Source organism: Diaporthe batatas (assembly GCF_019321695.1).
Source record: "Diaporthe batatas strain CRI 302-4 chromosome Unknown Contig00009, whole genome shotgun sequence".
Classification (NCBI taxonomy): Eukaryota; Fungi; Ascomycota; class Sordariomycetes; order Diaporthales; family Diaporthaceae; genus Diaporthe; species Diaporthe batatas.
Genome location: NW_025408556.1, coordinates 2,252,996 through 2,267,316, shown reverse-complemented (window position 1 = coordinate 2,267,316; position 14,321 = coordinate 2,252,996). Strand labels below are relative to the sequence as shown.

The 14,321-nt window shown below is 30.7% G+C and overlaps 2 protein-coding genes across 2 annotated transcripts; one reads left to right on the top strand and one right to left on the bottom strand.

Moving 5' to 3' along the window:
- Positions 1-2,291: 2,291 nt before the first annotated feature.
- Positions 2,292-5,393, top strand: KVR01_007911 (uncharacterized protein; the record flags this gene model as incomplete). Its single annotated transcript, XM_044782070.1, has 1 exon — positions 2,292-5,393. One exon carries the CDS (start codon positions 2,292-2,294, stop codon positions 5,391-5,393), a length of 3,102 nt encoding a protein of 1,033 aa, XP_044642889.1.
- Positions 5,394-5,748: 355 nt separating this feature from the next.
- Positions 5,749-6,329, bottom strand: KVR01_007954 (uncharacterized protein; the record flags this gene model as incomplete). The annotated part of the gene is made up of 3 exons (XM_044794734.1): positions 5,749-5,850; positions 5,941-6,066; positions 6,147-6,329. The coding sequence occupies 3 exons, from the start codon at positions 6,327-6,329 to the stop codon at positions 5,749-5,751; spliced, it is 411 nt and encodes a 136-aa protein (XP_044642932.1).
- Between the last annotated feature and the right edge of the window lie 7,992 nt (positions 6,330-14,321).

Sequence of the window (14,321 nt, the reverse complement as noted above, 5' to 3'; positions counted from 1 at the left end):
TTGTCTTCTCGACTGCTCAAGACATGAGCATTCTTGTGGCAGGTCGTCTCGTCCAAGGCATCGGCTGTGGGGGTCTAGACGTCCTCGAGGAAATCATTCTTGCCGATATCACGACCTTGAAGGAGCGACCCATGTATCTGGGTATCATCGCCATGTCCATTGCTGCTGGGAGCATCAGTGGGCCCATTATTGGTGCCCTCCTTAGTGACTATGACTGGAGATGGATCGGCTGGGTAAATCTGCCCGTCATTGGTCCAGCACTCTTGCTGTCGATTTTCTTCCTGCACTTACGACCCCTGGATGGTGGTCTGACCACACGTCTCCGGCGTGTGGACTGGACTGGAATGGCGCTATTTGCGAGTGGGGCCACGCTCTTTGCTCTTCCTTTGAGCTGGGCTGACGCCTTGTATGCCTGGGCTTCCTGGAGGACTATAGTGCCGTTTGTGATTGGCATAATCCAGCTCGTCATTTTCGGATTCTACGAGAAGAAGCCGCCTGAGGCGATACTTCCGTATCGCTTGTTCAAGAACAGGACCGCTGTGGCGTCAATGGTGACCGGACTGATCCACGGCTTGATCCTCTACACGGCGCTCCAGTACTTGCCCCTTTTCTTTCAGGCCGTCTTTCTGGAGGCACCCCTGCAGGCGGGCGTTTCAACGCTCCCAGTTGCTATATCCGTCGTTGCATTTAGTATCGTGGCACCCGTCACCGTGGAGATAACCCGTCGCTATCAACTTTTACTGTGGATCGGCTGGATCTGCTCTACGGTGGCCATGGGCACGTGGTACCTAGTCGGCGAGAACACGCCCAGGGTTACAGCCTATACAATCCAGGTATTTCTTGGGATTGGAATTGGTATCGTCTATACTGTCACACAATTCGCCGTGCAGGCAAGCGTTGAAGACGTTAATGATACCGGTCTTGTGAGTACCCGCTTCGCCCTTATAGGAATACTCATATTTCGTCTTGCACTAGTCTCTCAATTTACTCCTGGGCACTGCACGAATCAACTTTCTGACAATTAGTAGGCTGTGGGCATGCTTGTTGTTGTGCGTCTTTTTGGTGCCCTGATCGGTCTTGCTGTAGCAGCTACAGTGTTCAGCTCGGTGTTCCAACGTAACATCTCGCTGCTGGGGGAGTTGCCAGAAAGTGCGAGAGTTTTGAATGATGCAAGTCATGCAATCAGCTTCATTCCGGCATTGAGGGCACTTCGAGATGAACTGTCTCAGGAGACTGTGGAAAATCTTGTTGAAGTGTACCGCAAGTCATTTGGGGCCATTTGGATTTTCATGACCTGCTGTTCGGGTCTTGGCTTGGTGACGTCGGCGGCGATAAAAGAGCTTAGTCTGGAGAGCGAGGAGATGGGTGAGCAGGGATTCGAGCCGCCTTCGGTTCAAGCCCATGGGGAAGCTCACCTGTGATAAGAATATCTACCGATTGAAACGAAACCAGGTAATAAACCAAGGGCGCTTTTCAATAGGAGTTGGACCACATCTTTTTGGTTCATATTGGGAAGGGGTATTCATACAATGGAGTACCTAGTATGTGCGACACATAACTGGCTGGTCTTGTCTCTTTCACGATTTGCTCCGTTGTCTCACTCTATGCTACCTTGGTTCCAGACGCACTGGAAGGGGTTGTTGCGAAGTCAAGTGTTGCATTTTGGTTGCTATCCTATGTTGTCTTGAGCCAAATACACTACTTATACTTATTACCGTATTATGACTATCACCGTGTTCGTTTCAAGCACTGGGTCTTGAGTGCTTACCACCATATGAAGGCGCCATGTATGTCCTCGGACGTATACGGAATAGAAGCGAAACCACTTAGGATAATTTAACTGGAATATTTAATAAGATATTCTTTTAGAACTAATTATTATATGTAGAAAAGGAAGTAAATAAATAAGAGTCTAATTCTATTAAACTTCTAGTTAGGTAAATTTTTATTTAAGAGTATATGCATATTAAGAGTTGAGTAATTTTCGCTGCTTGGTCAAGGTAGCGTTTACGGCTGCTGTGACTGTTCATGTTAGTTTGTATGGAGTCGGGCCGGCTTGATGAACATTTGCTTGTGACTGATAGCCGGTTATCTCCGCGATCCATGGATCCTCCGGCACCGGGATCGCGACGAGAGGCTACATAGTGCGCCATTTGCGGTGTTTAATACCAACAGGCATGAAACGATAAGAGTGGTACAAGTCTCGTAATCTGGCCATTACGAAGACTCGCGATAATTCACAGCCGGCATCAAGACCACTCGGCTGCACCATCAGCACAACCAGTCGCAACATGGCCGGCCTAAGTACCAAACGCCTCCGTATCGGCGTCGACGTTGGCGGCACCAACACAGACGGCGTAATCATCGACCCGACGCAGTCCACGTCGTCGCCCAACAAGGGCATCCTGGCGCACCACAAGGCGCCGACGACCACGAACCCGAGCGACGGCATCAATGCGGCCATCACGCACATGTTCACTGCGTCAGACCCGCCCATCAACCCAGCGGACGTCGCCTCGGTGACGATCGGCACGACGCACTTCGTCAACGCCGTCGTGGAGCGGGACGCCGCGCGGCTGTGTAAAGTGGCCGTCCTCCGGCTCGCGGGCCCCTTTGGCAAGCATGCGCCGCCGTGTGTGGACTGGCCGGACGACATGCGCTACCTGGTGCTCGGGTACTGGGCCAGCGTTGAGGGCGGGCTGGAGGTCGACGGGGTGCTCATCCGGGACCTGGATGAGCTTGCAATCAGGGAAGAGTGCCTGATTATCAAGGAGAAGGGCATCCGGGCCGTGGTTGTCAATGGGGTCTTCAGTCCTATCGACACGGTGTACCGGCAGGAGGAGCGGGCCGCCGAGATTGTGCGCGAGGTTCTTGGCGCAGACGTCGATGTGGTGCTGAGCAAGGAGGTTGCAAATCTTGGCTTCCTGGAGAGGGAGAACGCCGCGATCCTCAACGCTGCCATCTTGCCGTTTGCGCGCAGGACAATCAGGTCGTTTCAGGAACCGGTGCGGAAGCTCGGGTTAGACTGCCCCGTTTTCATCACGCAGAACGACGGCACCCTTCTTGCAGGGGAGATTGCTGCGAGGCTGCCCATCAGGACGTTCAGCAGCGGGCCGACCAACTCGATGCGCGGAGCGGCCTTTCTTATACAGGGCGAGGAACAACAGGAAGGCCAGGCCATGATGGTGGTTGACATCGGCGGGACAACGACAGATGTCGGGCTGCTTCTCGCCAACGGCTTCCCGAGGCAGCAGGCGGCTTACAGCGAGCTCGCTGGCGTTCGGATGAATTTCTCATGCCCCGATATCAAGAGTATCGGCCTCGGAGGCGGGTCGATTATCCGTAAAGGAGCAAACGGCAGGCCAACGACGGTAGGCCCGGACTCTGTTGGGTACAAGCTCACAGAAGAAGCGGTCGTGTTTGGGGGGAGCGTGTTGACGACGACGGATGCAACAGTCCTGGCCAGACCTGACGTTAAAGTCGGTGACCGGTCCCTTGTTCAAGGGAAGCTGTCCAGTGCTGAGCTGAGCGAGACCAGAGCCATCATCAAGCAGAAGCTAGAGAAGGTTATTGATATGATGAAGACTTCTCCGGAGGACCTGCCTGTACTGCTTGTCGGTGGAGGAGCTGTGATATCTCCGGATGATCTGAAAGGTGCAAGCAAGGTCCTGAAGCCCCGTTACTCGGAAGTGGCCAATGCCATTGGAGCAGCCATGGCGAGAGTCAGCGCCGTGGTTGACACGGTAAAGTCCACCGAGAGCAAGTCGACACAAAAGCTTTTGGAGGAGATCTCTGCGGAGGCCGCCGAGAAGACAGTGGCCGCTGGTGCATCACGAGAATCTGTGAAAGTGGTCGAGATGGAGACCCTGCCACTGCAATATATTGCAAACAAGACACGCTTCATCGTCCGTGCTGCCGGTGATTTTGACTTTTCCAGGACAGACCTCGCCATGGTCCCACACACAAGCGATGAAGAGTCGTCGGCTCTGAACAACATGGACCAGTATGAGAAGAAAGCCCAAACGGACGGGGACACACCTGGTAGTATCAACGGCGCGGAAAAGCCAGAACATCAACGAAAGACCATGGACATCGATCCGAGCACATACCGGCCAACTGTCAAAAACCGCGTCTGGTTCATCAACGAGAACGACGTAACCTGGATCAGCACAGGCTGCTACATCCTAGGCACCGGCGGCGGCGGCTCCCCCTACTCGCACATGGTCCGACTGCGCCAGCTCCTGCGCGCAGGCGCCGTCGTGCGCGTGGTCTCCCCCGACGACCTACAGGACACAGACCGAGTCGGCTGCGGCGGCGGGATGGGCAGCCCGACAGTGGGCATCGAGAAGCTCGCGGGCGACGAGATGATGCAGGCGCAGGCGGAGCTGGCCAAGGTGCTGCGGGCCGACGGCCGCGCGACGCACATGATCGCGCTCGAGATCGGCGGCGGCAACGGGCTGCAGGGCATGATCCTGGGCGCCTCGGCCAACATGGACCTGCCCTGCGTCGACGGCGACTGGATGGGGCGCGCGTACCCCACCAAGTGGCAGACGACGCCCGTGGTGTTCAACGAGCGGCAGCCCGTCTTCTGCCCGCTGTCCATGTGCGACGGCAACGGCAACACCATCATCATGACCAGCGCCACGTCGGACCTGCAGGTCGAGAGGGCGCTGCGGGCTGCCATCAGCCAGATGGGCTCGCACGCCGGGTGTGCGGAGGGGCCTGTGTCTGGCGCCGAGACGAGGCGGTGGGCCGTCGAGCACACCATATCTGCGGCGTGGAGGATCGGCAGGGCCGTCGAGAAGGCCAGGCGGGCGAACATGGTTGATGAGGTTGCGGATGAGATCGTCAAGGAGGTTGGGGGGAGTGGCGCGGCTAAGGTTCTGTGGAAGGGCAAGATAGTGGGTGTCACGAGGACACTGAGGATGGGACATGTCTATGGGGAGTGTCTGATTGAGGGCATGGACGTGGCCGAGGCCAAGGAAGGGGATACTGGCGCCTTGAATCGTAAGCCGGGCAGAAGCCGGTTCGAGGGTGTGATCAAGATCCCGTTCAAGAACGAGAACATTGCTGCGATCAAGGTACACAAACAAGACAAGGAGGACGGTGACTACGAGGCTCTGGAGAAGCAGGAGGATGTTCTCTGCATTGTGCCTGATCTGATCTCGGTCATTGATGCCCAGAACGGAGAGGCTATTGGGACTCCGGAGTATAGATACGGCCTTCTTGTCACTGTTCTGGGAATCGCCGCAAGCGACAGGTGGACAGGCTCCGAGAGGGGTGTTGAGATTGGTGGCCCAGAGGGATTTGGCATACATCACCTGAAGTACCAGCCACTTGGCGAATTTGTCAAACCTGTCAGTGTGATAGACGAGTTTGACACAAGGGGCTAACGTAAGCTATGGGATGAGGGAGGTATGAAGATGTAAATTCGCTACCTAGGTACTATGAGAGGATAAAGTCTCATGCCAATACACTTTCTGGTAAACGACGCAAATTCTGCCCTACAAACTGACCAGAATCACAGAACAGCTGCTTGGTATTCACCGCCATGACCGCAAGCAGTCTTACACCATGCTGCCTCCAGGTTGGCCAAACAACATTGAAGACTGGTAGAGGCGTTGCGCGAAAGAGACACTCCTTGCCGTCGTGTCGGTTTATGCAAGATGTTGCTGGACTGGTAGTCCTGCCAGGTTTGTTCCCAGGTGTTTGACTCTCCCCTACGAGGTGGGGGTTGGTATCACGTGGTTAACACTGTGCCCTCTGAGGGTCGACCTTGACCGCAGCCTTGGCCTCGTGGCTTCCGTCGATGGAGACATCCATAGATCCTCCATGCGAGCAGTCCGTGAGCTATTTTGCAGTAACGATGTAATTAGCTTTCCACATTCTAGACGGGATGCCTTTAAGGTAAGGGGGAGGGGCGGGTATTGCAGAACTTACTATGTAGAAGTAGCTGGAACAGTCAGTCTTGTACAACTGAACGACGCCATTCTCTGCATACGAGTCCTCCTTGATTTTGATGGAGACGTCAAGGCTATGGTCGCCAACATTCTCACAATCCGAAACCTGCGACGCAGAGAAAAGCGAAGTTGGGAGTTAGCAAACATTAGGGAGTCCCAAGGGTGTTTCGGTCTTGCTTTACTTACCTTCTGACCAAGCTTGTAGTCCTTCCCGCCAATGCGATCGCAGATGCGGTTGAATGCATTGCTGATGTCCATGTTGTCCCCAAGGTCGCTGAACTTCTCGCCTGACTGGTAGCAGTACATGCTCTCAGCCATGGCTGTCAGGAAGATGTGCGCAGCCACCAGTAATCCAATCTTGAAATGCATGTTGCCGTCTGTTGCTGTTGATCTGTGGTGTGCTTCTCGAGGCGGGTGTGATGTGTTAGGTTCGGACGTTGATGTGGTTATGTGGAGGTTGAGAAAGGCAGCTTTTGTGCAAGTCGTCGCTCGATTCACTGGGCCACTGATGACATGAAATCCATTCCAACATCACTATTGCACCATGCCGCTGAATGAATGACAGCAAAAGTGAATCGATTCAGAGCCAGTTCCGGCAGGCTGTTGGTGGTTCACGGCCGCCATGGGACAATGAGCTTCCCGGAGCGTATGAACGAGAAACAACAGCGTTGCTCTTTTCCTTGCGCTTAGCATTCCCGCCGCTTTGTCTCCTCTCCCCCGTCCCGTTGGCCATGTCTTGCAACTCAGCCCAACGCTTCGTCCAACACCCGATCTCATGATACGCCGGTTGGTGTTGTAAGAGGTGACACATGTCCATATGTGCGCCCCAACAGTATGTTTTTCTAGACCGGACAATAACATCCAAGCCTGTCCTAGGGTGGGGTAATTTTAATTTTGTTTGCATGTCCCTAGCAATGGATAGGGACACTTTCTACGGCCACTCACTGCAGAGGACTGCCGGCCGAGGCAAGCCCCGTTGGAAGGATGCGATCCCGCCGGCCTCGTTCCCACTCGCTGCGGCACCACAAACACAAGCTTTGTACTAGGCCGCTTACTGTGCATGCAGGGCCCACCCTGGTACGAGGTGCAACCATCGCATCAGTTGCTGTGGGGGACCATTTTTCGACCGGGGAAAAACATCACCGTGCAGAGGGTGAAAGTGCATAATTGAAAATGGCGTTTTGGCACCAAACACCGCGCGTTCGACGGAAATCATGGGCCAAATTACTAACAAACAACATTTAATGACGAGTTTTACGTCGCAGCTAGCACTTCTCAAGTACAACATATCTTCAATTCACCGGAGGTGATACCAGGCAAACTGAATACCCGCGTTGTCAGCCACAAGCGGCTACTGGCGCCGTCGTCACCGTTCTCGTTCTCGTTATGACCCCCTGTAGCTAGCCTAAAATGGACCAAACGCTTTTTTGCGACAAAACCCCAAATCCACATTTCGTGCACACTTTTCAATACCTATACTTACCCCTATAGGGTACTTTTTACACCCCCCCTTCAACTTAACTTCTTTTTACACCCTCTCTTTAACTTAACTTCTTTTTATACCCTTTTTTTAATTTAATTTTTTTAATTATTAATATTAATTATTAATATTAATTAATTAATTAATTATTTAATTATTTAATTATTTAATTATTTATTTATTTATTTATTTATTTATTTATTTATTTATTTATTTATTTATTTATTTATTTATTTATTTATTTATTTATTTATTTATTTATTTATTTATTTATTTATTTATTTATTTATTTATTTATTTATTTATTTATTTATTTATTTATTTATTTATTTATTTATTTATTTATTTATTTATTTATTATTTATTTATTTATTTATTTATTTATTATTTATTTATTTATTTATTTATTTATTTATTATTTATTTATTTATTTATTTATTTATTTATTTATTTATTTATTTATTTATTTATTTATTTATTTATTTATTTATTTATTTATTTATTTATTTATTTATTTATTTATTTATTATTTATTTATTTATTTATTTATTTATTTTATTATAAATATATTTTATTAATTAAGTTAAAATTTAAATATATTTTTAAAATTAATATTAAATAATTAAAATATAATAATTATATATAATTAATTAAATATAAAACTTTTAAATTATTAAAATATTTAATTTTTAATAAATTAAAATTTAATTAAATTTATTAAATAATTACTATTTTAATTAATAATTATTATTTTAATTAATAATTATTATTTTAATTAATAATTAATATTTTAATTAATAATTATTATTTTAATTAATAATTAATATTTTAATTATAAATTTTAAATATAAATTTTACATATATAATTTATTAATTTAAATTATAATATAATAATTAAATATTAAACTACTTTTATTTATTTAAATATATAAAAGTATAAATTTAACTTTTATTAATATTATATTTTTAATTAATTTAAAAGTTAATTTTTATTAAAATCTTTATTATATTTATTATTATAAGTTTTTTTAATAAATAAATAAATATAAATATTATTAATTATTATAAAATTATAAAATAATTTAAATACTTTAATTTCTTTTTTATAAAATAAAAATAATTTATTAAAACTTAAAAATTTAATATAAAACTATTTTATATATTTAAATTTATATTTATTTTAACTTTAATTATATTATAATATATAATTTATTAATTTAAAAATTAATTAATTAATTAATAATAATAATAATAATAATAATAATAATAATAATAATAATAATAATAATAATAATAATAATAATAATAATAATAATAATAATAATAATAATAATAATAATAATAATAATAATAATAATAATAATAATAATAATAATAATAATAATAATAATAATAATAATAATAATAATAATAATAATAATAATAATAATAATAATAATAATAATAATAATAATAATAATAATAATTATAATTTAATATAATAATATATTAAAAATTATTATATTTAAATATTTAATAAAATTTATAATTTATAATATATTAAATATTTTATAATATTTTATTATATAATACTTTTATTTAATAATAATTTAATAATTAATATTTTAATTTAAATTTATTTTCTAATAATATATATTAAATATATTATTATTAAAATTATATAAAAGAATTAAAATTTATTTCTTTTATATTAAAATATTCTTTTAAATAAATATAATTTTAAAATAATATATATTTAAATAATTAATATTAAAATAAATATATATTTTTAATTAAATATAATATTTTAATAATTTAAATTTATATATTATATTATTAATTTAAATTATATTTATATAAATTATTTATATTTTTAATTTTATTATTAAATTAAAATAAATAGTTAAAATTTTAAAAAATAAAATATAATATATTTTTAAAATTAATTTAATTAAATTTATTATATAAAACTTTTATAATAATTTTATAATTATTTATAATATTATTTATTATTAAACTATATTTAATTAATTTAAATTAATATTATTAATTTATTAAAAATTAAAATTATTATAAATTATAAGTTAATTTAATATTAATAAATATTATATATAAATATTAAATTTATTATATAACTTAAATAAATTAATTAAAATAAATAAAAATAAAATTATTATTTCTTTAAAGGTTTTAATTTTATTCTATAAATAAATATTTATTTATTAACTTTATAAATAAAAGTATTTAAAAATAATTATTTAATTAAATTAAAAATAATTAAATAAAGTAATTATATTTTATTATTATATAAAATATTTAAGTTTATAATTTTAATAACTTTATTATAAATAAAAAAATAATTATTAATAATTAAATTTATAATTATATAAAAATAAACCTTTATTTTAAAAAAATTATTATTATTTAAAAATAATTAATATATCTTTAAAAGTTAAGGAATTATAAACTTAATTTAAAATATATTAAGATTTATAAAATTTTAAATTTAAATTTAAAAATATAAAACTTTAATTTATTTAAGGATAAAAGATTAAAAAACTTAAAAGAAATTTAAATTAAATTAAATTAAATTATAATATAATAAAATAATTAAATTAAAATTAATTAAAATTTTATAATTAAAAATCTTTTAACTTTATATTTAAAAATAAAATTATATTTATATAAATATTTATTTAATTATATATATAATTTTATATATAAATTATTTTAATTATATTTTATTTTAAATATTAATATTTATATATTAATTAAATTCTTATTTAATATATATTAAAATATATAATTTAATAATTAAAATATTTATTATTTTAATAAATAAAATTTATATATATATATAATTTATATTTTTATTGAATTAAAATTAATAAATAAACTTTTAAAATAATAATAATATAATTTTAAAAGTTAATTTAATTAAAATTATTATATAAAACTTTTATAATAACTTTATAATTATTTTTAATATTATTTCATTTTAAAATTAATATATTTTATATATTATTTAATTTTAATATTATTTAATATTATATATAAAATTATTATATATTTAAAATATATTATTTAAAATAAATAAAAATATTATTTTTAAAAATTTTAAACTTTATTTAAATAATTATTTATTTAATAAATTTAAAAGAATTATATTTTATTATAAATTTAAATTTATAATTTTAATAATTTTATTATAAAATAAATAATTATTAATAATTAAATTTATAATTTTAATAATTTTATTATAAAATAAATAATTATTAATAATTAAATATATAATTTTATAATAATATATTATTATTTAAAATAATTAATTTACTTTTAATAAAATTAAAATTTATAAATATTTTAATCTTATTAAAATTAATATTAAATAAAGTTTAAAAGTTTAAAAGTTTAATAAAATTTAATAAAATTAAATAATAATAATAATAATAAATATAATAAATATAATAAATATAATAAATATAATAAATATAATAAATATAATAAATATAATAAATATAATAAATATAATAAATATAATAAATATAATAAATATAATAAATATAATAAATATAATAAATATAATAAATATAATAAATATAATAAATATAATAAATATAATAAATATAATAAATATAATAAATATAATATAAAATAATAAATTATAATAAATTAATTATTATAAAATTAATAAATTTATATATATATATATATATATTAAGTTTAATTAAGTATTTTATTATTTAATTAAATAAATTTTAATTATTATTAATTTATATTATTTTACTTTAATTACTTTTATATATAAGTTTAATTAATTAATATTAATTAATTATTAATTAATTTTAATAATAAAATAAATTATTTAAATTATTTAAATAATAAATCTTTTATAAAAATAAATTAATAAAGTTATTTTATTATTATAATTTAAAAAATAAATTATTATTATTATTATTATTATTATTATAATTTAAAGAAAGTAAGTTATTTAAATTATTTAAATATAGATTTAATTATTAATTAAATAAAACCTTTTATTAAATAAGTTTTATAACTTTATAATAATTTTTTATAATTAATAATTTAAACTTATTTATTAAACTTTTAAATTAATATTTAACTATTTATTAATTAATTTATTTATTTATTTATTTACTTTTATATTATTGAAATAATTAATTAAATAAATAACTTTTATATATTTTTAACTTTTTTCTTTTATAATATTTAAATAAAATTATTTTAATATTATAACTATTTATAATTTTAAATTTAAAAATAAAATTATTTATAGTTATTATAAATATATATTAATAATATTTTTATTTATATTATTAAAAAAATTTAAATTAAAGAATAAATTAAAGAAATATATTAATAATATTTATAAAAGAAATATATAATTATTAAAATTAATAATAATAAAATTTAATAATTTATTAATAATTTTAATTATTACTTTAATAAAAACTTTTAATACTTTTATAAAACTTTTTAAAATTAAATTAAAAAATACTTTAAATAAATTAAGTTAAAGTTTTTTAAAAACTTTTATAATAACTTTTATTTTAATAATATTTATATTAAGTTAAATATTAAATTAATATTTAAAACTTTATTTATTTTTATTTAAATACCTTATTTAAATAAGAACGGAGATTCACAGAGTAAAAAACAGAGGGTATAGGGTAAAAAGTACTACCAGCCAATTAGAGGGCTTTATTCAACCTTACCTTACTACCTATACCACCCCAATTAAATACTTTTTATACCCTAACCTACAGACCTACCAATCTATAAAAAGGAGACACAAGGACTTACTATAGTACCCTAAGTAATAAGGAGGAAAGTAAAAACAAGCCACCAGAATAAAAGAAGCGATAAAGGTAAGTAGAAGCAATAAAGGTAAGTAGAAGCAATAAGAATAGTATTTATATAGAATAATAAATATATAGTTAATAACTATATATTATTGTTTTATATAGTAAATTGGTGGTATAAATTAAGGTTAGCGCACTAAGGGTATACATTGCCCTATACCCTCCGTTTTTTACCCTATAAATCTCCGTTTTTATTTAAATAAAAAGAAAATATTATAATTATTAATATAATTAATTAAAATAAAACCTTTAATTAAAATAAAACTTTTAATTAAAATAAAACTTTTAATTAAAATAAAACTTTTAATTAAAATAAAACTTTTAATTAAAATAAAGAATTAATAAAATAAATAATAATTAATTATAAAAAACTATTAAAAAAGTTAATTAATTAATTAATTAAATATTAATAGTTAATATTATTTAATAATAGTTTAATAAATAATTAGTAATTTAAATTTAATTTTACTTATTAAAGTAATTTAAATTTAAATAATTTAAATAATTTATAAAATATTAATTTAAAGTATTTTTAAATTATTTAAATTAATTAAATTATAAGTTTATATTTAATAATAATTTTAAATAATTTAATAATTTAAATAGAAATTACTTTATTAATAAATAAAGCTTTTAATTAATTAAAAGAAGGAATATTAAACTTTAATTTTAGAAAATTAAAAATTATTAATATAAAATAATAAATTATAATAAATTAATTATTATAAAGTTAATAAGTTTATATATATATATAAATTAAATTTAATTAATAAGTTTAATTAATTTAATTAAGTATTTTATTATTTAATTAAATAAACCTTTTAATTATTATTAATTTATATTACTTTATTTTAATTATTTTATATATAAGTTAAGTTAATTAATATAATTAATATAATTAATATAATTAATATAATTAATATAATTAATATATAAAATATATAAAATATATAAAATATATAAAATATATAAAATATATAAAATATATAAAATATATAAAATATATAAAATATATAAAATATATAAAATATATAAAATATATAAAATATATAAAATATATAAAATATATAAAATATATAAAATATATAAAATATATAAAATATATAAAATATATAAAATATATAAAATATATAAAATATATAAAATATATTAATTATTTTAAAATAAAACTTTTATTTATATATAATTAAAATTTTAATTATTAATAATTATTTTTCTTAAATATAAAATAATTATTTTTAAATAATTTTATAATAAATAAATAAATATTTATTTAAATAAAATAAAGTTTTAATAAAATAATAATAATTATTTTTATATAATATTTATTAATATTAAATTAAAATATTATATTAATAATATATTTTTAATATTTTATTATTTTAATAAATATAAATATTTATATAATATTTTAAATAAAATAAATATATTTTAAAATTATTTATATTATATATTTTATTATTTTATTATTTTATTATTTTATTATTTTATTATTTTATTATTTTATTATTTTATTATTTTATTATTTTATTATTTTATTATTTTATTATTTTATTATTTTATTATTTTATTATTTTATTATTTTATTATTTTATTATTTTATTATTTTATTATTTTATTATTTTATTATTTTATTATTTTATTATTTTATTATTTTATTATTATTATTATTATTTTATTATTTTATTATTTTATTATTTTATTATTTTATTATTTTATTATTTTATTATTTTATTATTTTATTATTTTATTATTTTATTATTTTATTATTTTATTATTTTATTATTTTATTATTTTATTATTTTATTATTTTATTATTTTATTATTTTATTATTTTATTATTTTATTATTTTATTATTTTTAAAAATAATAAAAAAATAAAAGAATTTTTAAAATATTTTTTTATTATTATTTATTTATTTTTAAAGGTTTACTTTTTTTTCTTAGGGTTAGGGTTATATAAAGTAGTGGGGTGGGTGTATTAAGGAAAGTGTGTATGAAATGTGGATTTGGGGTTTT